The sequence below is a fragment of the Trachemys scripta genome, chromosome 8 (genome assembly GCF_013100865.1).
Source record: "Trachemys scripta elegans isolate TJP31775 chromosome 8, CAS_Tse_1.0, whole genome shotgun sequence".
NCBI classification, from domain to species: domain Eukaryota; kingdom Metazoa; phylum Chordata; order Testudines; family Emydidae; genus Trachemys; species Trachemys scripta.
The window spans coordinates 48487434-48512227 of NC_048305.1; the positions used below are offsets into that span (position 1 = coordinate 48487434).

The 24794-nt window shown below is 45.2% G+C and overlaps 3 protein-coding genes across 5 annotated transcripts in view; 2 read left to right on the top strand and 1 right to left on the bottom strand.

The window, feature by feature from the left end:
- KLHL20 (kelch like family member 20) overlaps positions 1–19835 on the top strand; it is a 48203-nt gene extending 28368 nt beyond the window's left edge. For 2 of the 3 annotated variants that reach the window (XM_034778875.1, XM_034778876.1), the window contains exons 7-14: positions 306–489; positions 1360–1503; positions 1885–2018; positions 2683–2891; positions 4878–4984; positions 8770–8850; positions 18484–18519; positions 19639–19835. In XM_034778875.1, the coding sequence (XP_034634766.1) occupies positions 306–489; positions 1360–1503; positions 1885–2018; positions 2683–2891; positions 4878–4984; positions 8770–8850; positions 18484–18519; positions 19639–19666 (923 nt within the window). In that variant the 3' untranslated portion in view covers positions 19667–19835. Of the gene's footprint in view, positions 1–305; positions 490–1359; positions 1504–1884; positions 2019–2682; positions 2892–4877; positions 4985–8769; positions 9317–18483; positions 18520–19638 lie in introns of those variants that run through there. The other variant, XM_034778877.1, reaches the window with a different exon arrangement.
- Positions 12890–22936, bottom strand: CENPL (centromere protein L). Its single transcript, XM_034778878.1, has 5 exons — positions 22777–22936; positions 18973–19149; positions 16775–17026; positions 15120–15662; positions 12890–13271 (listed from the first exon to the last, which is right to left on the bottom strand). The coding sequence occupies exons 1-5, from the start codon at positions 22798–22800 to the stop codon at positions 13200–13202; spliced, it is 1068 nt and encodes a 355-aa protein (XP_034634769.1). The 5' UTR covers positions 22801–22936; the 3' UTR covers positions 12890–13199.
- Positions 22900–24794, top strand: part of DARS2 (aspartyl-tRNA synthetase 2, mitochondrial) — a 36419-nt gene continuing 34524 nt past the window's right edge. The window contains exon 1 of the mRNA XM_034778885.1: positions 22900–23051. The gene's annotated coding sequence lies outside the window, so the exon portion shown is untranslated. The remainder of the gene's footprint in view (positions 23052–24794) is intronic.

Consider the following 24794-nt stretch of genomic DNA (forward strand, 5'->3'; position numbering starts at 1 on the left):
ATGGGTTTCTGGTCTATGATTAGGGCTCCCAGGCACTGTGGTAGCACTCATAATAATACATGCTGAAACACTTGACTTTTAATGGGACTTGTGCTCCTAAACTTATGTAGGCACTTCTGAAAATCCCATCCTGTTTTCTTATTGACAGTCCTCTGAGTGAATAATTCTGATACTGTCTTCTTGGGATACTGTGTAAAAAGCATCTGTGGGCAGAAGATGTAGATAGATTATTTGTTGTAGACACATATACAGTGTGTGAGTTTGATGTACTCCCCTGACACTGTTTCTTGTGTTGATTCCCGCAGTGGGAGGCTGGTGTAGTGGGGACGCAATTTCCAGTGTGGAGCGCTATGACCCTCAAACCAATGAGTGGCGGATGGTGGCTTCCATGAGCAAAAGGCGCTGTGGAGTTGGAGTCAGTGTTCTGGATGACCTCCTGTATGCTGTGGGAGGCCATGATGGTTCTTCTTACCTTAACAGTGTAGAAAGGTAGGTCTCCAGGAGATCATTGCAGAGTTAACATGCATTCAAAACATGGTGTCATCTGTGATAAGGGTGTCCATTTTGCTGTCTGTGTTGATCGCATGCTGAACAGTTGAAATACTACATCTATACTATCTACATTTCCTGCTTCAGTACATAAGCTAATATGTGGCAGTGATTACCAGCCTTTTTGACATCTGTATCAATGTTATATTAAACTAAGACATCAGACATAGCAGGATGTAGCCTTGTTCCCTAACTTAATGGTAATCTGAGTCTCATTACTCTGCTCTGAGCTCTATATAAGGCATAGCCTTTGACATGTAAAGGAGTAGGGAAAGGAAGTGTAAGAGTGGGCCTGGCTGTAGTTTCTGATGGGCATGGCTTTTGCAAACTTCCTTACATATGCATTCCGACTGGCTTGTTTTTTTAGTGTTGCTCATGAAGGTGAGCCTGCAAGCATATATTTACTTGTAAGATGCGGAAAACTATCCAGACATTCTTTTCTGGGCGTGGTAAATAGAGAATTATGTGAACCTTGGAAATACATACAAGGGAGGAGGAATGGAGGTCAGAATTGGGCCTTTGAAACCTTCAGTGATTTAAAGTAAAATACAGTGGAACCAGCTTTTAGTGAAGTCAGTAACTTTTCCAAGAATGACTTCATGCTAAGATGAGGTTTTACTGCAACTGGAATTGCAGTTTGCACTACATAGTGCATTGGAACAATTCAGGACTTTCATCCTTCTTCTTTATAGTTTCTCTCTGAATTCAGGGTAGGCAAGTTCCACTGTACCACTAGTCCCAAACCACAGGGGAGTCGGAGATTTCCATAGATAAGCAGTTCAGACTTGAATTATTTGACACACTTTTTAGATATGACCCAAAGACGAATCAGTGGAGCAGTGATGTGGCTCCCACCAGCACCTGCAGGACCAGTGTTGGAGTGGCAGTTCTCGGGGGATACCTGTATGCTGTTGGTGGCCAGGATGGCGTCTCTTGTCTCAACATTGTGGAAAGGTATTAAAAATAAGGAAGCGGGAGGGGAGGAGAAGGAAAGATCTTATAAGAAGATGCAATTGGTGCACATGAGTTTGAAAGGAGGCAACAAATGCTGAGTGGGTTTGTTAGTGATTGTATTTGAAGGTGGATGTTTTTAGTTTAACCTGAATTCCAGCAAACAGCAACTGTCTGCCTAGGTGCCATAATGTGCATATCCTGAACCTCTTTTAGAGGCTAAAACCAGAATAGACGTGTTAGTATTACCTCATCTGAATGTGGAACTGTCAGAACTACTGCTCCCCACAGATTCCTTTAGTTGCTTGGTGCAGCTCCCAAGGGAAACAGGGCCTGATGTGTATATTTGAAAGCTCAACTGGTCTCTGCTTTTTCTTGTGGCAGGTATGATCCAAAAGAAAACAAATGGACTCGGGTGGCTTCCATGAGTACCAGGCGCTTAGGAGTGGCAGTGGCTGTGTTAGGGGGCTTTCTCTATGCTGTGGGAGGCTCCGATGGGACGTCGCCTCTCAATACAGGTATGTCACTTCTCCATACTGCACTGCAACCAGTATCTTCCATGGTCCCGTTCTTTTACCCATAAGCCTTCCCCAGACAGCTGGTAAATATTTTGTGGTCTGTTTTCTGAGTGAGTTCCTCACTTGAAGTTGATTTTGCTATACATTAGTACTGTCCCCATCCTCCTAAACCGCTGATAGCTGGTTATATATTTGTGTGTCTGCTTATCACTAGGATGTTGCAATAGGCAGTTACTTTGTGCATTTTCTTAGCATTTGCCTGCCAAGAGCCAGTGCATCATCTCTGCAATATCTCTGGTCTTCACTGGCTTGGGCAACAGGATACTTACTGGAGGTCACTCTGTCACAAGTGTAGATGGCAGTACAGACCAGTTGTAGCTTCACCAGATTGTCATTCTTCAGCTGAGGTGCAATAAATGACTGAACATCTGGCATTCCTGTCTTTGTTAGACTGGGGTTGGGGAGAGGAGGAGGAATAGCAAGCCTCTAGAGAAAGCAGGGAGAAGCAGTGTGGATGGTGACAAACTGACACAATGTGTTTCTGGTGTGGGGAGGAAATGTTGTGTCTTCACAGTCTGATCTGTGTTATGGCTACAAGCACAGAGTCACTAATAGAAGGGCATTGGATGGTGTCCAAAGATTTGTAATGTGACTTTCTCCACAGTGGAGCGCTACAATCCCCAAGAGAACCGCTGGCACACAATAGCTCCCATGGGGACTAGACGGAAGCACCTGGGCTGTGCAGTATACCAGGACATGATCTATGCTGTGGGAGGCCGAGATGATACCACAGAGCTCAGCAGTGCCGAGAGATACAACCCCAGAACCAACCAGTGGTCTCCTGTGGTTGCCATGACATCACGGCGGAGCGGCGTGAGTTCTGCTTCATTTGCCAGCTTGTGCTGTGCTTAGCTATTTAGCTGGAGGATAGGGAGGGCTCTGTTCTTTTCTTGCTTCTTTCACTTTTCCCGCATCTTAACCCCCTTCTAAGAGGGAAATGTTTGTAAAAAGGCAAAGCACATTGCCCAGAAGGAAGTACAAGGTGTAGCAATGTGAGCTTCCTATGCTGCAAGGGGTGAGTGGGTGATGACGACAACTGTTTAATACAACTGAGAAGGGGAAAATTTTTTAGGCTGCTTTTTTCCATAAGAGTTTTGACAACTAGCACTGAGTCACGAGCACTTAATTCTGAAGCAGGGAATTCTTGAGTGTACTACATCAGTAAGTAGCCATAACCTCCCCCCCGCCCTCCCAATAGCAGCAGAATCCATTAGAGAAAAGAACATGCCATTAAACACACAGGCCCTGTCCTACTGTGCGTTTTGGAGGAATTAGCAAACAGACTGGAGAGCTATCATGTTCATCTTGCCACCCAGACAAACTGGACTTTATGATGAATGGTCACTTACACCAAAAATCACACCACTCTCAGGTTGCTTCCAGTCCCAAGAAACCAGTCACTTACCTCAAATCAGTTGGTACCCTAGATCTTATACCAAAGACAATGCCTGTAGCCATTCCTGTAATAAACTATCTAAAGGTTTATTAATTAGGAAAAAGGAATAAGAGAGTTATTTACAGGTTAAAGCAAGCAAACATACACACACAAATGACTTGCCATCTAAATCCTAAGAGTGATTGAATTGACAGACCACTACAACTCTAAGTGTCTTTCAGGGCAGCCCCTGGGGATCTCTGGCTTCAGTTTAGAGTCTCTGGCCCTTCAGAGTTCAAATAGCCAAAACACTGGAAAATTTCCCTGTGGCTTTGTTTTATTTCTTTCATTCATTCAGTTTCCAAGGCCACAGGATGAGCTTTCTTGCATGTAGCATTTCCCAGGTATGATAGGGCCATTAACCAATCCTTTGTATTGCAATATTCCTTGATGGCCTGTCTGACTTTGGTAGTCCTTCTGGATGGATGGGGAGAACGATTCCCATGGCTAAGTTCATAAATTCAGAGCAAACATTTTCAAAGTTATAAAGCAAAATGTACATATTTTCTTATAGCATGGAATACAGACATTATAAGTGTGTTTAATGCATGCAGCAACTTACAAGCATTTCATAGAATCTGAACACTAAATACAGTCTTATAAGACTAATACCTGTTTTAAGCAAAACTAACATACAGGTGACCTGGTCTGGTCTCCAGCTACGAGGTTGTCAGTTCTTTACTAATGCCTGCAGCCTGGGCAAGAGCTGGCATCTGGCCTGCCAGCATCACAATGAGGTCCTCGGAGCCTGGGGCTGGAGGATCCTACTGTTCGCTCTGGGATCAGTGTAGTACAACCCCGGTTGCTTATTGTGTGATGAAGGTCTTGTTCATTCTAACCCTTGCTGTTTTTACTCTCCCAGTCCCTGGGCATGAACTTGAATGTATCATTTGTGCTATCTGATGAGCTGAACCAGTCTTGAGAGCAATGACATTTAAATCACTTGTAAAACCAACATACTGCTGATGAGAGTCCAACACAATTGCCAATGCACGAAGCAGCAAAACACATTTTTTGTCTTCTCTGACAGGGTGGGAAAGCTCTAATCTTTTTTTTTCGGTTAACTCTCCTCAGCATCCCAGGGAAGTAGCCATGTGTTTTGAGGGAATCTGTACTGAAATGTTCTAGTTGAATACGATTTTATGCTAGGTTTTATGAATCTGTATTTTAACAGAAATACTAAAATACAATTGTCCCTTCTCTACCCCTACTGCCTCCAGGAACGTGTGTGCTGTGTACTGACATCTTCCCAAGGCTTGACTGCTGATTAATGAATGGTCTTTTATTGAAGTGTTTTTCTTGTGAGACAAGCCTTCAGGACCTGCAATGAAGCAGGAATAATATCTGGGGGGGTTGTTTTCTAGGTTGGCCTTGCAGTAGTGAATGGACAGCTAATGGCAGTGGGAGGCTTTGATGGCACAACGTACTTGAAGACCATTGAAGTGTTTGATCCTGATGCTAACACATGGAGGTAACCTTTAAATTCATGAAACAGTGACATTGCAAATCTTAGGCACACCTGCTTAAATTATGCTTCCCAGCAGAGTAGAGATGCCTCATCTTACTGGAAGTCTGGTTGATGGAGGTGACCACTGTAACCCTTTGTGTGACTTGGCTGGTTTGTTTGAAAGTGAAACCAACAGAGGGAGCAGGCAATGTGATCCAGCATGTCACATGACTAACCTCCCATTTCCAGTGTGAGAGAGAGAATCATTTTCTGAATAACTGAGAGGTGGAGAAACTGTGTTTCTCTGCCACCCATATGCGCCTGGAGTGTGTTTCAGAATAGAAAGGAAATGGAGACATTGACCACTCATAATGCTGTCACTTTAGTGCTGATAGACTGTATCAGTAGCAGTGAAATCTCACTGCACAGCCATTTCCTAAAGAGAGGTAGCAAACCTCTACGTAAGTGTTGGGCTTTCACCAAAATAATCCATATCTGAATGGTCTGTAGTGCTGCTGTGTTCCAATATGTGTCTTGCCCATTGCTCCTCCATACGTCTGACCAGAGGAGTAACAGCCATTTTGGAAATAGCTCCCTGTGGTGAGGGCCGGCAGTTTCCTTTTTCAAAACTGCAGTAGCTGTGCTTGAAGTCCCCTCTACCATCTTCATTTTGAATATAATAGAGGTGATTCTACTATAGTGCCTTATATTTAAGGACCCCAAAGACCTTTGCCCACTTTAGTGAATTTAAGCCTCACAGCACCATTAGGAAGTAGGGATTTGATTTGCCATCATACAGCTGGGGAAACTGAGGTCCAGAGAAGCTGAGTGACTTAGTCAGTTACATAGTGAGCCATTGGCACACACTGTATTAGAACCTAGACCTCCTAATCTCAAATACTGTGTTTTGGCACTTTTTTTGTAGGCTAATCTGGAGATCTGTGTGTGTACATGTGTTTGTACATACGTGTGTGTGTGTGTGTATGTGTGTGTGTGTGTACACGTACACATGCATTGAGCCATGTCTGCTCAGTTTACCAACAAAAATAACCATGTACCTTAGGTGTTGAAGCTTAAAGATACAGAAAGCAGAACAGAATTCAGTGTGCTCCTTTGGGGCTATTTAGGCTTCACAGTGCTATGCTCTGATTCCAGAATCTCTTTAGATGGGGATCTATTGTATGAAGCAGAGGAGTTTGAGTATATGGAGTTCTGTTAAATCTGCAGGGCTAGCAGTTAGAAAAATCTTGTTTTGACCTTTAAACTAAGCAGGTCTGATATGAAACCACTGGTGGGAAATATGTATTGAACAGAGAGAGGCTGTTTTTCCAGAATCACTTTTCTGACAATAACTGCACTTGAAAACAACGGTTCGTACATTAATCTAATCAGTGTAGAGTTTCAGACTCCTATTTATATCCTTGAAAGGGATTTGATGCCTTAGAAATCTGTCAGAGTGCAGGGAATAGGAAGAAATTAATGTCCTTGTCCTATTGAGCTGGCCTGAACTAGTATATTACCCTTTCATGCTGAGATTTTCCTATGTAGTGTAGGAGGCACTTCTCTCAGTTAAGTACTTTTGTGTGATGATGCCTCTGTACAGCTCAGAAAGCCAGCCCAGTGGGAAGCAGTATATACTTAATATTCCTGAGGGAATTTTGCACCAAAAAATTAAAAATTCTGTGCCAAAAAATATTCTGCACACATTTTAAAATTCTGCAAAATTCTACAAATTTTGTCAATAAATAAATGTAGAGGCTCCAGCATTGCAATGGAGAGCACAGGTCACTGGCTGCACAGAGGTGGGAGATCACCTCCAGCCATCTCCCCGACCCCACCCCTTGGGACACAGACTTGATGGAGAGGCTACACCCAACCGTGACACGGCGCAAGGGCTGGGCTTGCCACAGAAATGCCCCGGGGCCCTGCCCCTCCACACCAGGCACACCGGGTGTGGGCAGGCAGGCTCAGCCTGGCAGGATCCAAGTGTGAGGAGGGATCCAGGTGTGGGATGAGAGGGTTCTGTGTGGGGCAATCAGGGTACGGGTGGCTCAGTGGCGGGTCTGGCTGCGAGAGGATTCTGGATGCACAGGGGCTCGTTGCAGGATTCCAGGTACAGGGGCAATGGGACTCTGCAGGGGGGTCCAGATGAAGGTGGTTGGGGCTCAACAGGGGAATCTGGGTGAGGGGGGATGGGGCTTGGCATGGAAGTCCAGGTGCTGGTGGGGTGGGGGTCTGGGTGCAGGGGGCTTGTCAGGGTGGGGCTTGGAGTGTGGGGAGCTCACCGGGGGGAAGGGGGTGGTCTGGGTTAAGGGGGTTGAGGTTCAGTGCGGGGGGTCTGACTGTAGGAGGTGAGGCTCAACGGGGTGGGGTTTCAGGTGTGTGGGGGTCAGGATATGCAGGCGTCCGGATGCACAGGGATTGGGCAGACAGCGGAGTTCCCCATAAAGTGATCCCTCCCCCCAGTGCTGAGGAGTGATGGGGGGAGGGTGTGGAGCTTCCTGCAGACGGGGGAGGTTCTGGGGGTGGGTCTGACCTGGCCCAGGCCGCTCCTTTCAGGGGAAGAGCAAGTCCTGTCCACCCCAGCCCAGCCGGAACTAGCAGCTGAGCCTGGTGCAGCCCAGCCCCGCCTTCCCCGCACCCCTACGTCCCGTGCAGTGATTTACCTCTCTGCCATCTGCTCCAGGTGCCCAAAATACTGCGCCTGCATTGCTGGGGTGGGGCGCATGACCACTCTTGTGGCTTCCCTTTGCTTCCCCTTCAGAAAGTCCTTTTTCCGTAAGGAAGCAAAGAAATCTGTGGGGGACATGAATTCTGTGCCTGCGCAGTGGTGCACAATTCCCCCAGGAGTAACTTAATTCTGCCTTTTAACCGAATGGTGACAGCCACTCTCCCTAGCAGGAGTGGTTGGACATATAGTATGGAGAGCTAGCCAAAGCATGTGTTTGTAGCTAATATAGGTAGCTATTGAAGATACTAGCTTGTTTGTTACCGGCACTGAATTGAATAAAGCTGGTGATGTCTCCTATCATCTTGCCTCTCTTTATTGGCTGCGGTTCTTCTTGCTGTGTGAATTTTTTTTCTCCTATGTGTGGAGCACCAATGGGAAATCCTTGATATGCGATCTGGGGTTAATGGGTGGCATTAGTGACAGTTACTGAAAGAACTCCACTGTCCTATTTCTTCCAGCAGACTGTAACTGCATCAGCACATAGAGGAATATGCAGCTGAAGCAGGAAATGAGAGCTGATAGGCATCAGATTTCCATATGAAATGTGGGCACTGTTTCAGTATCATAGCATGGAGAGAACAGATGATGTTTGAAATGCATTATACATTGGTCTGTTCAGCTGTGTGTAGTATAAAGCAGATATGAGTCTGAAATTAGTTGTGCATCATGTAGAAGATTTACCCCCTGCTCCAGGGTTGCCCAAAGCATAGCCAGAGGGCCAAATGCAGCCCACAGAGTTGCTGCCCTCTGTTCCTGTAACTACACAGGAGCAGAAAAGAAATTCAGTGCAGTTTTCTGATGCTGGAAGACTGGAAGCAAAATAATTTGCTGTCCGCATCAAGGGAGATACATATGTGAGCAAATATGGCTATTTACTTTAGATGTATGTGTGTGTGTATAGATTGGGGACCCCTGCCTTACTCATCAGACAGCTTAATCACAGGCATCACCTGAAATGGAGACCAACAATTGTGCTGAACTATACATGCTGCCTACGGAGGCTGTTTCATGCTTTTATCAGAGAAGACAGTGCATTAAGAGCCTAAGCAGTATGACCAACGACAACTTTTCTTTGCAGGTTGTATGGCGGAATGAACTATCGTCGACTGGGAGGTGGTGTAGGCGTTATCAAAATGACACATTGTGAATCCCATATATGGTAAGCGTCTAATGGAGGGAAAGCCCTTGGTTCTCAATCCTGTACAAACTGAAGAGACTTACTGACTCTGGAGCTCTGTGCGGCTCTAGTAAAATATAGATCCACCTTAATTCTTTGCTGGTGCCTCTTTCTATGGAATTATAAATAAAATGACTTTTTGAGCGCACATCCAATGGGAGACCATCTTGTCAGACTCCAGGAACCATCTACTACAACTAGAAGCTTTGCTTATGTCCATATTTTTTTCTAAAGTCTCTTGGTTTTTGAATAAACTGAACTGTAAAAGTGACTGTAGCATAAACAATGACCTGGGACTGCAAGCTGTGCCAGGAGTCTGGCAAAGAGGAGGGCCTCTCCTCCTCCAGCAGTGGAAGTGGCATCCATGCAGTGGGTGAAAGAGGAAAGTGATACTGAAAATAGTGCTTTTGCCTTATTTACAGAGAGCTTCATTTAAAAAAAAAAAAAATGTACTTGACCAGAAAGGTGCCACCTTTGCACAGAAGCTTTTCTGAGTGCAGAGTATATTTATTTTTTCATTTAATTTGTATCATGTATTTTCTTTGCATCACTCACAGTGAAAGATTCCATCTCTTTTAATTTTTTGAGATTGAGTTCTGACAGGCTGAAGGTTGGGGCAGGGCTACATCCTGATACTTCTGGACGCTGCTGCGCCAAGCCACTTGGGCCTCTTAGAGCACAGGAGCTGTGAAGATTAGTGCTCTGAGCGTCTGGTCGGTTTTTGGGGCAATGAGAAGCAGGACTGGAACTCCCATCTCTTTGCTGAATTACTGATGCTCAAAAAGGAGGTTGGGGATGAAAGTTGAAAAATAGCTAGACTCCAAAATTATGCATTTTTCCAGTGTGTGGTACAAAGGTTCAGGATCTGTCTCTTTCCTGTATGTGAACTTTATGAGAGCACTTATTGCCATTATCAATTCTTGTCTCTGCTCACATGGGAACCACTTGTTATTTTTGGAGAATCTAGAAAGATATAGTTGCAATTTCCTAGCACTCGCCCCTATTGCAGACTTGAAATAGCTCCTGCTGAAAAATGCTCTGGTCAGAATCAGCTTAGCTCCCTACCCGTCTCTCTCCTGTTTCTTTATAATTCATACTGGGGAACATTAGGATAAGGATCAGATGGTACCTCCCCTTAATGAATTTTTATGCACTTCCTTATGTTGGCTTTAGAGCTGGAAAAGGTATGAGGCCTGCTTAATAGACTTCTGGAGGAGATGGTGTGCAATTGCATTGTGAGTAATGGGGTATGTTTTAGCGAGTGCAAAAGCTGGATGACAGAGTGCCTCCATGCTTTGAGCAAACAAGACAAGTTGGCTGTATTGTTAAGCTCCAGAATGAGAGAATGTCATGATGCAACCGAGGTAACTTTGTGGCATACCTACTAAATTAGAGATTTGAAAGGGTTGGAGGAATGTACATCCTTGATATTAAGAGCAGTGCTAACATCTCAGTACGGTTTGGTTCCTATAACTCAGCACTTTAATGTGCTTGAGAATAGAAAAATAACACTATGCTAACAAAAATGGGTCATTAAACAAGACTTTTTTTAACAAAAAAAAAAAAAAAAAGCTCCTCAACGGTTGGCATTCTTGTGTTTACATTTGAAGATCATTTGCACCTTTACAAGGAAAAACAAGTATTCTGTAAACAATTGTTTACATGTATCATTTATGCTTTTTTCTAGCATGAGTAACTTGTATAAATAGCAGTGTTACCTTAATAAATTTCTTTTATGCTGTTATTTATTGCTTGTTCTTTTTGTCTAAAGCAGCAGCAGGAGGAGGAATAACTTATGGTTTAATTTTATGCTAATTTTGCTTCCTTTGACTTCAAGAGAAACAAGAACAGGCCCATTTCAACACCTCTAACAAAAGCAGGACACACACGAAATTCTCATAAGCTGTTACCACTCTCCAGTTAAGTTATAGAGGCTCATTGCTGCTCCAGCTTTAGGGCATAAACTGATCTGCAGATGGGAGTCAGGCAGAACTACTCTCCCCCCACCACACGGTATAGTATTTTTCAGTAGGGGTTTGACACCTTCCTGAAGCATTGGCCCAGTAAAGACAACATACTGGACTGAACAGATGGCTGGTTGAAGCAGTTCCTAAGCAAAACTGACTTGTAGCTCTGCTGGTTGGGTGTCTGGGGGGGAAATGGCACATGCATCCTTTAGCCTAGAAGTGGATTGTTCAGGACACAGCTATTTGTCTAGAGGGAAAGGTGGCCCTGATAACAGAAGCTCAATCTAGCCCTAGTGTAATTCCACTGATTTGCAGACAGGCATTTACTTTAGCACACTTTCCTAGAACTATGGTTATGTAACACTGAACATATGGAAACAAAGTTATTTAGCAGGTGGTTGTAGATTAAATACTATTTTCAAAAGTGGAAGGTGGCTGTAGATCAGAGGTACACCACATTGATCTTTCTTTCAGTGCTTCTTTGTCAAAGCTGGAGTGAATGTGGGCTAGTGTTAGATTTTTGTATTAAATTCAATATATTTATTTCAGATTTTATAATGACCATGCAAACAAGAGAGGGATTTTGGTATCCGAGAAGGTGAGAGAGACTTACAATTCTGGGATAAATGTAGTAGTTGGATCTTTCTCCTAAACTGATCAGCAGTGCAAGTTAAGTCATTGGATTTCAGAATAAAACTCCTCAATATAAACAGGAACTGCTTCAAGCTGCCAGTCTTTGTATCAGTTTTCAGTCTCTTGCCAAACACAAGGCCTAGAATGTACTTTTTTTTTTTAATGAAAACTTAGTCCCATTTTTTTAAATCTTGGCTTATGAAACTGTGCTCTGGAAAAAATATCAGTATTTAGGTACCTTTCATCCAACAGCAGCCATGGATCAGTGGGAACTGGCGAGTGCTCAGCACTTCTGAACGTCAGGCCTCATAAGCACCTGCCTGCTAGTTGTATTATAGAAGCACCTAGGAGCCTAGTCATAGCCAGTGTGCCATGATCTGTACCACAAAGTATTTAAATATAGACAAATTCCAGAGTAGGTGAGGTAGTCTTACTGCCCACTTAAAATCAATAAATTAATGGAGATAGGATATCTCCTAGAACTGGAAGGGACCTTGAAAGGTCATACGAGTCCAGCCCCCTGCCTTCACTAGCAGGACCAAGTACTGATTTTGCCCCAGATCCCTAAGTGGCCCCCTCAAGGATTGAACTCACAACCCTGGGTTTAGCAGGCCAATGCTCAAACCACTGAGCTATCCCTCCCCTGTATGTACCAGTCAAGAGGTAAAGAATAAGATTATTTAACTGAACTAGCATAGATTGTGGCACATAAAATCAGCGTGATCAGAAAACTGTTTTCACATTGCTTCAGAGCCAGTACATTCAACAGCAAAGTCAAGTAAGAGTGAAAGAGGTTGACACTCTTACTTGACTTTAGCTTCACTGACAAAGGAGGAGAGCAAAACCTTCTCTATATACTTGCAGGGTGGGGGGGGAAAAAAAATCTCATTTTACCTTACACCACCTTAATTTGTACATTTTAAACAGCTATATTAAATGTAGCCAATATCCCATTTTGTAGTTAAGGAAACAGGCATCGAGCTTAAGTGAGTTGCTTAGGTCACTAGTAGCAGAGCTGGAAACAGGAGGCTTTTCCTTCAAATGCTCTGATACCAAGGCCATACTGATTCTTCTGAATAGTTCACTGTTCACTCAACAAACATAGGGGAGTGCTTTTGAACCTTGCAGAAATTAATCCCAACAGACAGGCTTTTCTGCCCTATATTACATGCACCACCCTCCTGCACTACTGTGTTAGCATCTAGGCCAGTGGTTCTCAACCAATTTACCATTGTGGGCCGCTTATGCAGTTTTCTCTGTGTTAGGTGAGCCACATCCACACAATATATATACTACCTGTATGGCCCTGAGGATGTCACATAGGTTGCAGCTGTGTGCTGATTGAGAACCACTGATCTAGGCTATGGAGCAGGACCAGTGTTCCAGCTCATGCCTGACCCTTTAAATGATACTTGAAGCCATTACAAAATGTTACTTTATTGATGTGACTTTTTTATTATAGCAAAATGTGCATCTATATTTTCCTCCTATGGCCCTCTTTGCTTCATTACCCATTGTGGATGTCAGTCCAGGAACAAATGAGGTCAAATGGAACTAATATGCTTTCACTTCATGGACTGGAGTTTTGTGAGGCTAAAAAAATCTGCAGGAAAGCCAGCTTTCTGCAGTCAATGTCTCTCAAACATAAATCTACTGCAGATGGACTTAATGTGATCCAAGCAGAGCATCTGTAATAAGTTTTTTAGGACAGCAGGTATAGTGTACAAGGTTTCATTGTATCTGTGAGATTGCCAGCTCTGTCAGCAGCGTCAACACTCCTATTAGGTGCTTGCTATGTAAGATCTGGAAGGGAAAAAAAAAAAAAAAAAATCCATTAGTTGTAGTCAGAACAGAAATACAATAAGCTATTTAAGTCACTGATGACAGTTGCCAATGTGTGTTCTACACATTTAAATAGCAGAGGTGAGTGAAGGATTTGCCCTATGGCTTAATCTCATCACCATGGTACTTTCCCTGTTTCTTTGCAGGACTCCTCCTGTTAGGACAGTAGCCTTCATGTACACCCATCTCCTCCTCCTCTACATGGGGCCTTCTGATCTTCACTCCCATCTTGGGAAAAAATCAGCAGCTCAATGGACACTCTGCTCCCACCTCCTTTTTGAAAGAGGGAGAGAAGTCCCAGCCACTCCGTCCCCTCACTTCTCCTTCCTCTCCTAGGAAGAAGCACCAACAATTGACCACTCTGCTCTTCCACCCTCCTGCCAACTCTCTTTAGCAGTGATATCTGATGATTCGTTATTCAAGCCAGGCCTGACAAGTTATTATTGAACATTTATATTGCTGTAGTGCCTAAGGATCATAACCGGGTTGGGTCACATTGTGTTGAGCACTGTACAAATTAGCATTACCTGCCCTAAAGAGTTCACATTCTAAAAAGGTCTCCTGTGCTTTTTCCTACCCACTAAATGAGGCAGAGTTCCTATAGTCAATGGTTAAATAGGCCAAGCAGCCATGAAATGAGAAAGATACTTAAGATTGGCAGCACCCATTTGGCAACGTCCACATTTAAAACATATTTCTTAGCTATGTTGCTAGCACTTCAGATCGTTATAAACGAATCAATTTTTAGTATGTTTTTTTTAACTTTTCATTTCCCAGCATGGACAGTGAAAATACACTAGTCATTACCATGTTATATATCAATCCCAACATTGTGCTAGCACCTAAATAAGGCTAAGATTTTGTCTCAGATATTTTTAGTAAAAACCATGAACAGGTCACGGCCAATAAAGAAAAATTCAAGGAAGCCCAGGAGCGGTCCATGACTTTTACTAAAAATATCCATGACAAAATGGGCAGCTCAGCGGTGGGGTCCCCACACCACCCGCAGCAGCTGGGCAGTTGCAGGGGCCCCGCTGAGTTCTGGGGGCCCCTGGCACCCAGGAGCTGCAGGGTACCCCCATCGCCTGGGGCAGGGGGACCCTGCAGCTCCCTGCTCCTGGGGCTAAAGTCACGCAGGTTGCTGAAAGTCACGGATTCTGTGACTTCTGCGAAAAAATTGTAGCCTTACACATAAATAGCTGGGGATTTTCTTAAAACTTTTTTTTTTTTTTTTAAATATCAAAAAAGTCAATTGTCATTTCTATTGGCTGTAGGTTTTGTATAAGTTTGGGATTTTTAAATGCAAATTTTAGCCAAAATGAGACAAAGGCTGTCTTTGTTCTGTGCTTGTACAGCGCCCAACACAATGACTGGGGGTCCACTACAATACAAAATGTTGGCTGCACAACTGCCAGATGTGCTGTGGATCACACTAGAAACTAGTTATGTCTGGCAGAGGCTGAAATTTTAATTGATTTTATTTTTTTAGGGGGAAATCAGTTAATGAGAATCAAGTACACCTCTACCTCGATTAACGCAACCCAATATAACACGAATTCGGATATAACGTGGTAAAGCAGTGCTCCGGGGGGCGGGGCTGCGCACTCCAGTGGATCAAAGCAAATTCAATAACGCGGTTTCACCTATAACGCGGTAAGATTTTTTTGGCTCCTGAGGACAGTGTTATATCTAGGTAGAGGCGTAGCTCCAACTTCAGGGGCAGCTCTTTCTGGCCAGGTAGTACTATTTTAATTATACTAGCTAGAACAGTGTTAATCAAAACCTCATAGTTGGAATTCAATTTAGTACCTTTATATTCCCATCACAGTGTGCTGAAGCTATAGATGTAGAGACTTTCACCAGTCTTGTGGCTGACAAATGGATCTTAAAGTGTCTATGGAAGTGAGAGTAAAGGCAGTCCATAAATAAATTCACTTCTTCTTGAGTAACCTCCCCAGGAGTTTTTTGCACTGTGTCCCATAAGGCTTTTGCATCCTCAGGGTGTATGGCATATGAAATGTCCAGAGACTGGGGAATGCAGGGCACAGAGAAAACAAGTTCTGTTGCAGCCATATGACTATCCACTTTGCACCCAGTCCACATAGCAGCCATCCAGGCAAGATTGAGTGGGCTGATGGTTAAACGACTGAAATAACAGTCAAAGGTCTTCTGAAACCAACTGCCAACTATGGCTGTGTAACTCTCTGCCCCATTTGCAAGGAACAAAGATAAACAGGTAAAATCCTCTGGTACGCTCTCCAAAAGATCATCTCCAGATATACAGCAGAACCAGCCTGACCACACCACTTTGTTTTCTGCATTTTCAAATGGGAGCTGAGATCTTGATGCAATCTAAAAGAAAAAATGTCTGCATTAAATCTCCAAGTTCTAGAGTGCATTTGACAGTTCTTACCAGAGTGAAATGGATTCTAATAAGAATTGCTAAAGCACAAGAATTTCCCCCTGCTATACCATTTTAAGAGCAAGAAATCAGAGGGAGTCAGCTCCAAATCAGTGGCTTGATTTTCAGAGGTCCTATATGGGTTTTGGTGCCCAATTTAAAGATTTTGGCCCAGCCAGAACCCTGTTTTGACACTGCATTTCACTGGTTTCTATGCCATTATACCACTTTAGATATCTTGACTGTTTAAAGACAGTTTTTGCAATTCATCTATTATGCCTATAGAGGACCTGGCTCCTCCCACTGAAGTCATGGAAGTGTTGCCATTTACTTCAATGGGAATAGAAACAACCCTTAAGTCTACATTAGTGCTGCTTAATGCAGCATTTGCATTGTGCATTAATTTTCCTACAATAATTGCAGTACAAAATGTTGCACTTCAAAATAGCATCTTTCCTCTGAGGACCTCAGAGTGTTAATAGGCCTTAACTATGGCAGGGAAGTAGCATTACATCCATTTTACCAATGAAATTAAATGACCTGCGCAAGATCCTACATCAAGTTAATGACAGAAGAGAGAGGGGAGGGATAGCTCAGTGGTTGGAGCACTGGCCTGCTAAACCCAGGGGTTGTGAGTTCAATCCTTGAGGGGGCCACTTAGGGATCTGGGGCAAATCAGTACTTGGTCCTGCTAGTGAAGGCAGGAGACTGGACTCTATGACCTTTCAGTGTCCCTTCCAGTTCTATGGGATAGGTATATCTCCATATATTATATTATAATTGAAGAGTGTCAACTCTTACTTCTGTGCTCTAACTATAACAAAGATTTGTTCCCAAGTCTATGTTTGAATGTATCAACAGTTTATGAATAGGTCCATGAGGGTGTTAAAAACAGACAAGAACCATATTGGTTAAAAGCAAAGGGATGCAAAAAAAGTTCGAATCACAGGATACATGAAAATTACTGTAGTAGCAGCCATAAATATTTCAACATGTTACAGTGAGGAAATTCAGAAGTGTTAAGACACCCCATTGCTATCAACGTACTAGCTGCAGCCCTTACCTGGACAAGGATTGCAACCTGGTCTTGATCCGTACCTTTCAGTCCTAAAAGGGTGGACAAAGTCACTTTGATACCAAGATCATTGCCCACTTCTACAGCAAGTCCTTTCTGCTTTTCAGCAGCAACAAAGGCACTCAGAAGTCTAGAATACTCCTTCAGATTGCCATAAGAGAATTTGTACATGGGGGTCACGCTATATAAGGTCCATTGTTTGCGTAGAAGGAATGCTATCTTCTGAGGATCTGCATTTTCCTGGAATCAAGAAAACAGTATTCAGTTTTCTAGGCCTGCCCACAATTTCTGTAATGAAATTGAAGAAACACTTGTACACTGCATCAAATGTACAGGCTAATCAGTTGTGTTTATTCTATTAGCTATTTTTCCTTAACTTGTCAGCATTTCTTTACTGTAAAGTATGTCCGTGAGCACTGCTGAAGGACTGAACATGACAATGATTTTTCTAATTAGAAAATAGAGGTGGAGGATACCAAAGTCATTGTCCTCTATCGTCCCAGCTACAGCATTCAGACATTAAAGACTGGATTATAGTAGCAATGTTCTCCAGAATACAATCCTGGCTAATTTTTAAGAAAGATATATAGTGAATCCTAGCAACATCCACAGAATCTAAACTTTCATTTCAGAAAAGTTAAGTTTCTAGCTTTAGGGTTGCAAAGATACTCAGTTCAGGTTTGGAAGGCTGATAAAGACACATTCAGTGCTGCCTGTGTGCAGAAGACAGTTTGAGTGCCTCTGCTGCAGTTCATAGCTTTGCCAAGCTAAAGCACAGTTAAAACAGACCAGAGTTGTCAGTTTTCATTGCTGCTAACGGACAGTGGTGGAACTGACAAAAATTAGCTTAATTTCACTTGTTGCAGTTTGGGTAAGCTGTGATCAATAAAAGGGGCAGACAATGAAGATGTTCAAGGAGCCAATGGAAAGAACAGAGTAGGACACGCATACCTGTCTTGCAGCATAAGGAAGGCAGAGGGAAAGATAGCATATGGGAGACTCTCCACCCACTGTAACAGCAGCTAGGAGGCTCCAAGACTGGGGTAGTCGGGAAGGGAAGCCCATGAAACAGACTGCTCCTCTTTTCCATCAGCCAAAGGGGCCTTGGATGAGAGCTTTAAATTTAATCACATCCCAGAACAATCAGGCAAAGCCTGAGACTAAATGTGCGAATCCCCAAACATGGTCCAGAAATTGCAGCTTAGTAGCTGTCCCAACACCCTTCCCTTTCCCAGTGGCTTGGCAAGGGAGAAGGAAAGAACTGCCTCCTCCCACCCTTCCTCACACACACTCCTTTACATCTGACTGGCTAGTAGTGTCAGTCCTGTAGCTATTGGATGTTTGGGTGGAGAGGGGTGCATATGCACATGAATGTGTGGGTGGGACGGAGGGTGGGCATGGGAGAGATGGCGATATTGATGAGAAATTAGAAAAAGTACAGCAAAGAGACTTGTTCAAGAGTAGAGAAATGTACAATGTAAAATACAGTGAAGAAAACAGAGTACACTATGCTGGAAAAGAAAGTAAAGAGAAAAACACTGAAAATAATGCAGGAAGATGTATACCGTGATTATTACAGAAAAGATGACAGATAAATTATTATATATCTTGCATTGGTTGTTTTAAAAAAATTGTTAAAGACAGTCAGCAGTATCACAAATAATACAGTACATAACTGGTATTCCTTTAAATTGCAGGGGAAATGGCTTATTCTTCAGGCCAGTAAATATTTGGTGAGTGCTTCATACTGTTTTGAATGACTTAAGTGAAAGAATTTTCTCCGGTTTTCTTAAGTTATTTTACAGTATAGAAAATGTCTCCCCACAAGGAGAATACATTCCTGGAAGCTTTTTTTTTTTTTTAAATTAGTTTCATTGCATTACTCTTAGTTCTACCCGTCAGGTTTGACTTGAAACTAATTAGCAAAGTACTTTACATATTTTAAAGCCCATTCCTTTCAGGAAATGCATGATGAATATCCAAGCAATTGCAACCTAGGAGAAAAGCCATATAATTTCAAAATAGAAATTACTCTGAGAAATACAATTGACATCATTAGTGACTCAGCATACAGATCTATTCAACAACAGAATGGTTAGATAAAGCTGTCCAATAAAATGTGACAGCTGATTTAAGATATGAATAGAGACATTTTCTTTAGTTATATTAAACTACTAAAAGCCCACCTGTAGTAAAGATGTTTGTGGAATTATTCTCCTAGTTGGGCTCTGACCAAACAGGGTGTGTGTCCTGATGAATGTCAAACCTCTTGAGAAACGTGTAGTACTTGTAAAGTTGATTCCAGTCTCTGCAGTTTTTCTTCCTAAAGGGGTCATGCCCCCAGAATCAGGAGTATCCATATCCTGTGCATAGAAAGAGCCCAAAGACTGAAAACTTGCTATAGTCAGGATGGAGTGATTTAAATTATTTTTTTTCAATTAAGTATTTGTAAATCATTGATTCTGATCACAGTGAGCCTTTGTAAAACTAATTCAAATTGATAAACTAAATTATAAATGTTTCTTTCTAATTCAAATGCCACTACTGGTAGAGTCTCATTTGATTTTTTACAGAACTGCTATAGGCAAGAGACAAACATTGAAAATTAAGGTGTAGTTCCTGCAGACTCTTGAGCAAGTGCATAACTTTACTCACATGAAAGGAACTAATGTACTTAAAGTTTAGCTCGGACACTTGTGCACATGCTTAAGTTGTAGTTTTATTTTAAAAGATATTTTAATAGCATGAAATCAAACACTGAAGCAATTTTGTTTTGAACTGACAATGAAAAGTTTATTAGAGAGACTGCATACAATGATTAACAGAGATATTATGAATTGTTTTATAAACAGGCCAAAATGTTCAAAAATGGGAGCCTAGAAAATTAAGCTTCTGAGCCCATGCTTTATGGTGGAATTTTCAGAAGCACCCAAGTGACTTAGAAGCACAAATCCCATCGACTTCAAACTACGAACCCTGATGGAGCCTTAAAAAAAAGCAGAACATGCAAAGCACCTTATTTGTGTTTCTATTCTGTTTAGGTCCAGTAAAGAATAGACACAACTGTACATTATTATTAATTATTGAGTCTGGGGGGAGTGGGGGAAGAACCCTACACAAATAAATTATAATGATTTATACATGTATATGTGCATATTTATTTGTTTTCCCTAAAATTAATTAAGTATTTTAGGAAAAATTGTCAGAGTGGCCATCAGCAAGAATTGATGGCCGCACTGGGGCCACCCAAAAATTTATAGTTATACCAGGGGTTATTACAACATCAGTCACATACCCCTGAGCAATGTAGTTATATTAACATAGGTCTGTAGTATAGACCTGGCCATAGATTCTTCACCTGGGGTATGTCTACTACACTACAAGCACCACAGCTGTAGCTACACCGCTGTAGTGCAGACACTTAGGGCTTGGCTAAACTTGCGAGTTAGAGCGCATTAGAGCTGTGGGCCCCCTAACTCACGACCCGTCCACACTGGCAAGGCACTTAGAGCGCCTGGACTTTGCAGCTGGAGCACTCCTGGTAATCCACCTCCACCAGAAGCATAATGCTTGGTGCGCCTCAGCTGAAACACCCCAGCATCAGTGTGAATGAGGTGTTGCATTACTGTGCTCTGATTGGCCTCCAGAAAAGTCCCATAATCCCCTTAAGTCAAGTGGCCACTCTTGTCATTGTTTTGGAATCGCTGCAAGAATGCGGATATGCCCTTTCAAAGCTCCGTTTCTGACAGCTGGCATGCTTATCTGCTCCAGGACAAAGCAAACCATTACTGTGGAATGCTGGGGGGGGTGGGAGAGGACGCTGCTGCTCTCTGAACTTACAAGACAGCATGCAGACATGCTCTCAGCCCCCAAAAAAACCACTCTCTCCCCCCCACATACACACAACACGCTCCCTGTCACACTCCACTCCACCCCACCCCACCCATTTGGAAAGCACATAGCAGCCACTTGCATGCTGGGATAGCTACCACAATGCACTGCTCTGTGTGACTGTTGCAAGAGCTGCTAATGCAGCCACGCCATGCTTGAATCTGACAGCATAGACACACTGCAGCGCTTTCCCTACTGCAGTCTCCGAGGGCAGGTTTAACTCACAGCGCTTTACATCTGCAAGTTTAGCCATGCCCTTACTACAGCAAGGAAGGCATTTTTCCATCACTGTAGTAAATCCACTGGCCTAGCAGTATTTACAGTGGCGCTTAGATAGACTTAAATCTCTTTGGAGTGTGAATTTTCTCACCCATAAGTGAAATCACTAGATCAACCTCTGTTTTAGATGCAGACCAGGGTGTTGGTGTCAAGTACCTGCTACAACAACAAATGCTCAAAGTTACATTCAGGAGGAAGGTGGAAATGTTCCCAAACCCAACATGGAATCCTAAGCTAACACAGTCCTGCCCCCAAACTGTCACACCTTCAACCACCCTAGTAATGAAAAGTTTCCTACATAACTCCCCCGACCTCCTTTTTCAATGTAGTGAACTCAGCTTAACGTTCATGCCTGTGAAAGATCTTGTAAACTATGAACTACGCCCTCCCGCCAGTCTGCCCTGGGTTGTAAGGGGGGGTGGGGGGCCTTTGTCCCCTTCGTGTCTGTTACAGGCCCCAGCACGCTAGTGGCAGTGGATATAGCGGGCTGCAGGCAGGAGCGTAGCTAGGGGAAGCAGCCGCTTCCCCTCAGCACATTTTTCAAAAGCGGCGCCTGCCGGGCAGGCGCTGGGCTCCTGCTGGCAGGGGGGGGCGGGCAGCACGGACGGACTCCAGGGGGGGGAGGCGGGCGCGGCCGGAGGAGCGAAGGGGCCGGCTCCTTGGCCATCACGCCCCACACTCAGCGCAACCCCAACATCGCCGCGGCCGCCTCCTGCGGCAGCTCAGGGCTTGGCGGCCGAGCGCTCCACAGCTGGCGGGCAGATCCCCTCTCCCCGGCAACTTTCTGCTTCCCTCGGCCTGGGCAGCCCGCAGCTTCCTGCTTCCCTCGGCCTGGGCAGCCTAGCATTAAGATCCCGCCCCTTGCTAATGCTGGGCTGTCCGGGCCGAGGGAAGCAGGAAGTTGCCGGGGAGAGGGGATCTGCCTGCCAGCTGCAGAGCGCTCGGCCACCGAGCCCTGAGCCGCCGCAGGAGGGGGCCGCGGCGATGTTGGGGCCGCGCTAAGCGTGGGGCGCGATGGCTGAGGAGCCGGCCCCTTTGCTCCTCCGGCTGCGCCTGCCGTCCCCCCCAATGGCTCCTCCGGAGTCCGGCCATGCTGCCCGCCCCCAGTGCCTGCAGGAGCCTAGCACTGGCCCAGCAGGCGCCGCTTTTGAAAAGAAATACTGGGCTGCCCAGGGAGAGGGGATCTCGCCAGTTGCTGCCCACCCCACTGCTCCGCTCCCTCCAGCGCCCGGGAGAAGCGAGCAGCGCCTGCCACCCCTTCCCCACTCCGCCCCAGCTCCTCTGTGTGTGTGGGGGGGGGGGGACGCGCGGCATTGCTGGAGAAGCCAGGGGGGGGGGGGGTGCAGAGCGGCCGGGGGAGGAGCCAAAGGGGGGCGCCTTTATGTTTGCTCCCCCTGCACTTAGAACATGGCTATGCCACTGGCTGCAGGGGGAAGAGGGAAGGGTTAGATCTAACACAGCACATGGAGGGTGGCAGATGCTCCAGCCGCTGCTCCCTGCACACGTTCGCAGCTGGTTGCTCCAGGATGGGTGGGGCGGAGAGCCTGGTGCCTCCCCAGCGCGGGGCCGGGCCCTGTCATGCCGCACGGGGAGGACAAAGGGGGCCGCTAGGGGTAGTGCTCCCGGACGGCTCCCCCGATCTCCGGCTCCCCATTCACGATAGCCGGTGGAAGATCGGCCCCCCCGTACCAGGCAGCTCAGCGCTATGAACAGCCTGCCGCCAGCGCCCCGGCTCCTGCTACCGGGCGGTGGGGAATACATCATTCTCCGTACGTTAGACACAGAGCGGTGGGCCTGCCCCGCAGACACCGCGCTCTCACCTGTCGCCGCCCCGATCGCCTCATTGCGGACTCAGCTCTCGCGCGCTTCGTCAAGATCGTTTGAATCCTCTTCCCGGCAGCCCGTGCGGCAGGAACACCGCACGCGCGTGAGCCTGAGCCTAGAATCCCGTCACGTGATGCACAACTGCTCCGTCGCCATGTTTAGTGCGGGCGGGGAGGTGCCACCCGCTTTCGTCCTAATCAAACGTGGTGACGAATGCGACGGTGGCCGGATAGGGACAATTGGCGAGATTTGCGGTGTCGCGATCCCTGAGGTAGGACCGAGCCTGTGCGGAAAGAAAACGTGAGGGAGGGAGAGCGGTTGTATGGGGTGGGGACGCTAAGTCTAGCCCCTGCGAGGAGGGGCTGCCGCCAGCAGCAGGAAGAGGCTGGAGCTGAGGGCCGTCCGGGGGAGCGAACACTCCAGTGCGGGGCGGGGTCTGTGCTGGGCTCGGGAGCCCGGACGCCTGGGTTCTTTCCCGACTAGCTACTCTCGGAAAGCCACAGATTCGCGGGCACCTTTCCTCCCCCGTAGCCGTTTACAAACAAAAGACAGCCGCCTGTCACCGTAAAACGGGAACTGGCCCCTACTGGGAGCGCGAGCAGCGGCCTGAGGGACCCCCGCCCCCCCAGCTTGGGCCAGCGGGTGGACGGGCTGTGCTTAGGGGCCAAGTACTGCCCCCGCCCCGCCGCTTGCTGGCAATGGCTTGTCGGCCCTGCGGCCAGGCCGGTGCCTTCCCCGGCCTCACAGGCCGGGCTGGAAACGGGGCGGTCCCTAGTGGGGCCCCTCAACACATGGGGCTGAGCCGTGCCCTAGAGCTGCCCCAGCTGCGGGGGTTGTGGCATTACCGGGTGCGCAGATGGCACCGGACCTGCTGTGGTCTGGCCAACCGCACTATTTGTATCGCCTTAACGGCGGCCAGGGCTGCAGGCAGGCTGGAGCCACTTCACTTCTCTACCCTCCAAAGTTTTGCCACTGTGATCGTTAAAGTCACCAACGGTCCTGGTGGAGTCTCCATTGCTGGCAATTTTTAAATCAAGACTGGATGTTTTGCTAAAAGATCTGCTCTAGTTATTATTTTGGGGACGTTCTCAGGCCTGTGTTATGCACAGACTACTTGATCACAATGGTGCCTTCTGGGCTTGAATCGAGGAAAAAAGTGGCAAGCCACTTCCCTATCATAGATGCAGCTATATGAACTCTTTTATACGAGTATAGCTTTTTCCAGATCACCAAAGTGAAATACGCTATATAAGTATAAAGTGCCCTATACAAGTATAACTGCATCTACATTAGGGCTTTTATCAGCATAAGTATATTGGTAAAAAATCACACCCATTACTGATATAGTTATGCTGGTAACATTTTAAAGTGTATGTCAGTCTAAGTCTGTTTTAAATCTCACCTTGAATTATTTATTTACAAGTTTGTGGGTAGGTGCTCGTATTTCAGATTGGGTGTCCTATTTTGATATAATGTAAAAAAAAAAGTGATATAAAAATAATAGACCCTTTAACTGAAATAAGAGTGTCTGTAAGCAAACGTGCACTGGACTCAATAGGTTTACACACTCGCCTTTATGTATGTAGGCAAGGGCTGACTCTTTGCCGTGAAGAGTCTGATCATCTCTAGGGCATGTCTAGAGTAGACAGTTTTTGTACTTAATACTGATTGAATTACACTTCTACTCCGATATAACACTGTCCTCAGGAGCCAAAAAATCTTACTGCGTTATAGGTGAAACCGCGTTATATCAAACTTGTTTTGATCCGCCGGAGTGCACAGCCCCCTCCCCCCCGGAGCGCTGCTTTACCGCGTTATTTCCGAATTCATGTTATATTGGGCCGCGTTATATCGGGGTAGAGGTGTATATGGAGTTGGAAGCAAGAAGGTGGAGCCACTGCCATGTGACCTGATCTGCCTTCTTTCCAGACATCACCAGCAAGTGGTTTATAGACCTCCATTTGAGATCCTCCTTGATAATGGAAGATGCTATACACATACAAAATATTAATAT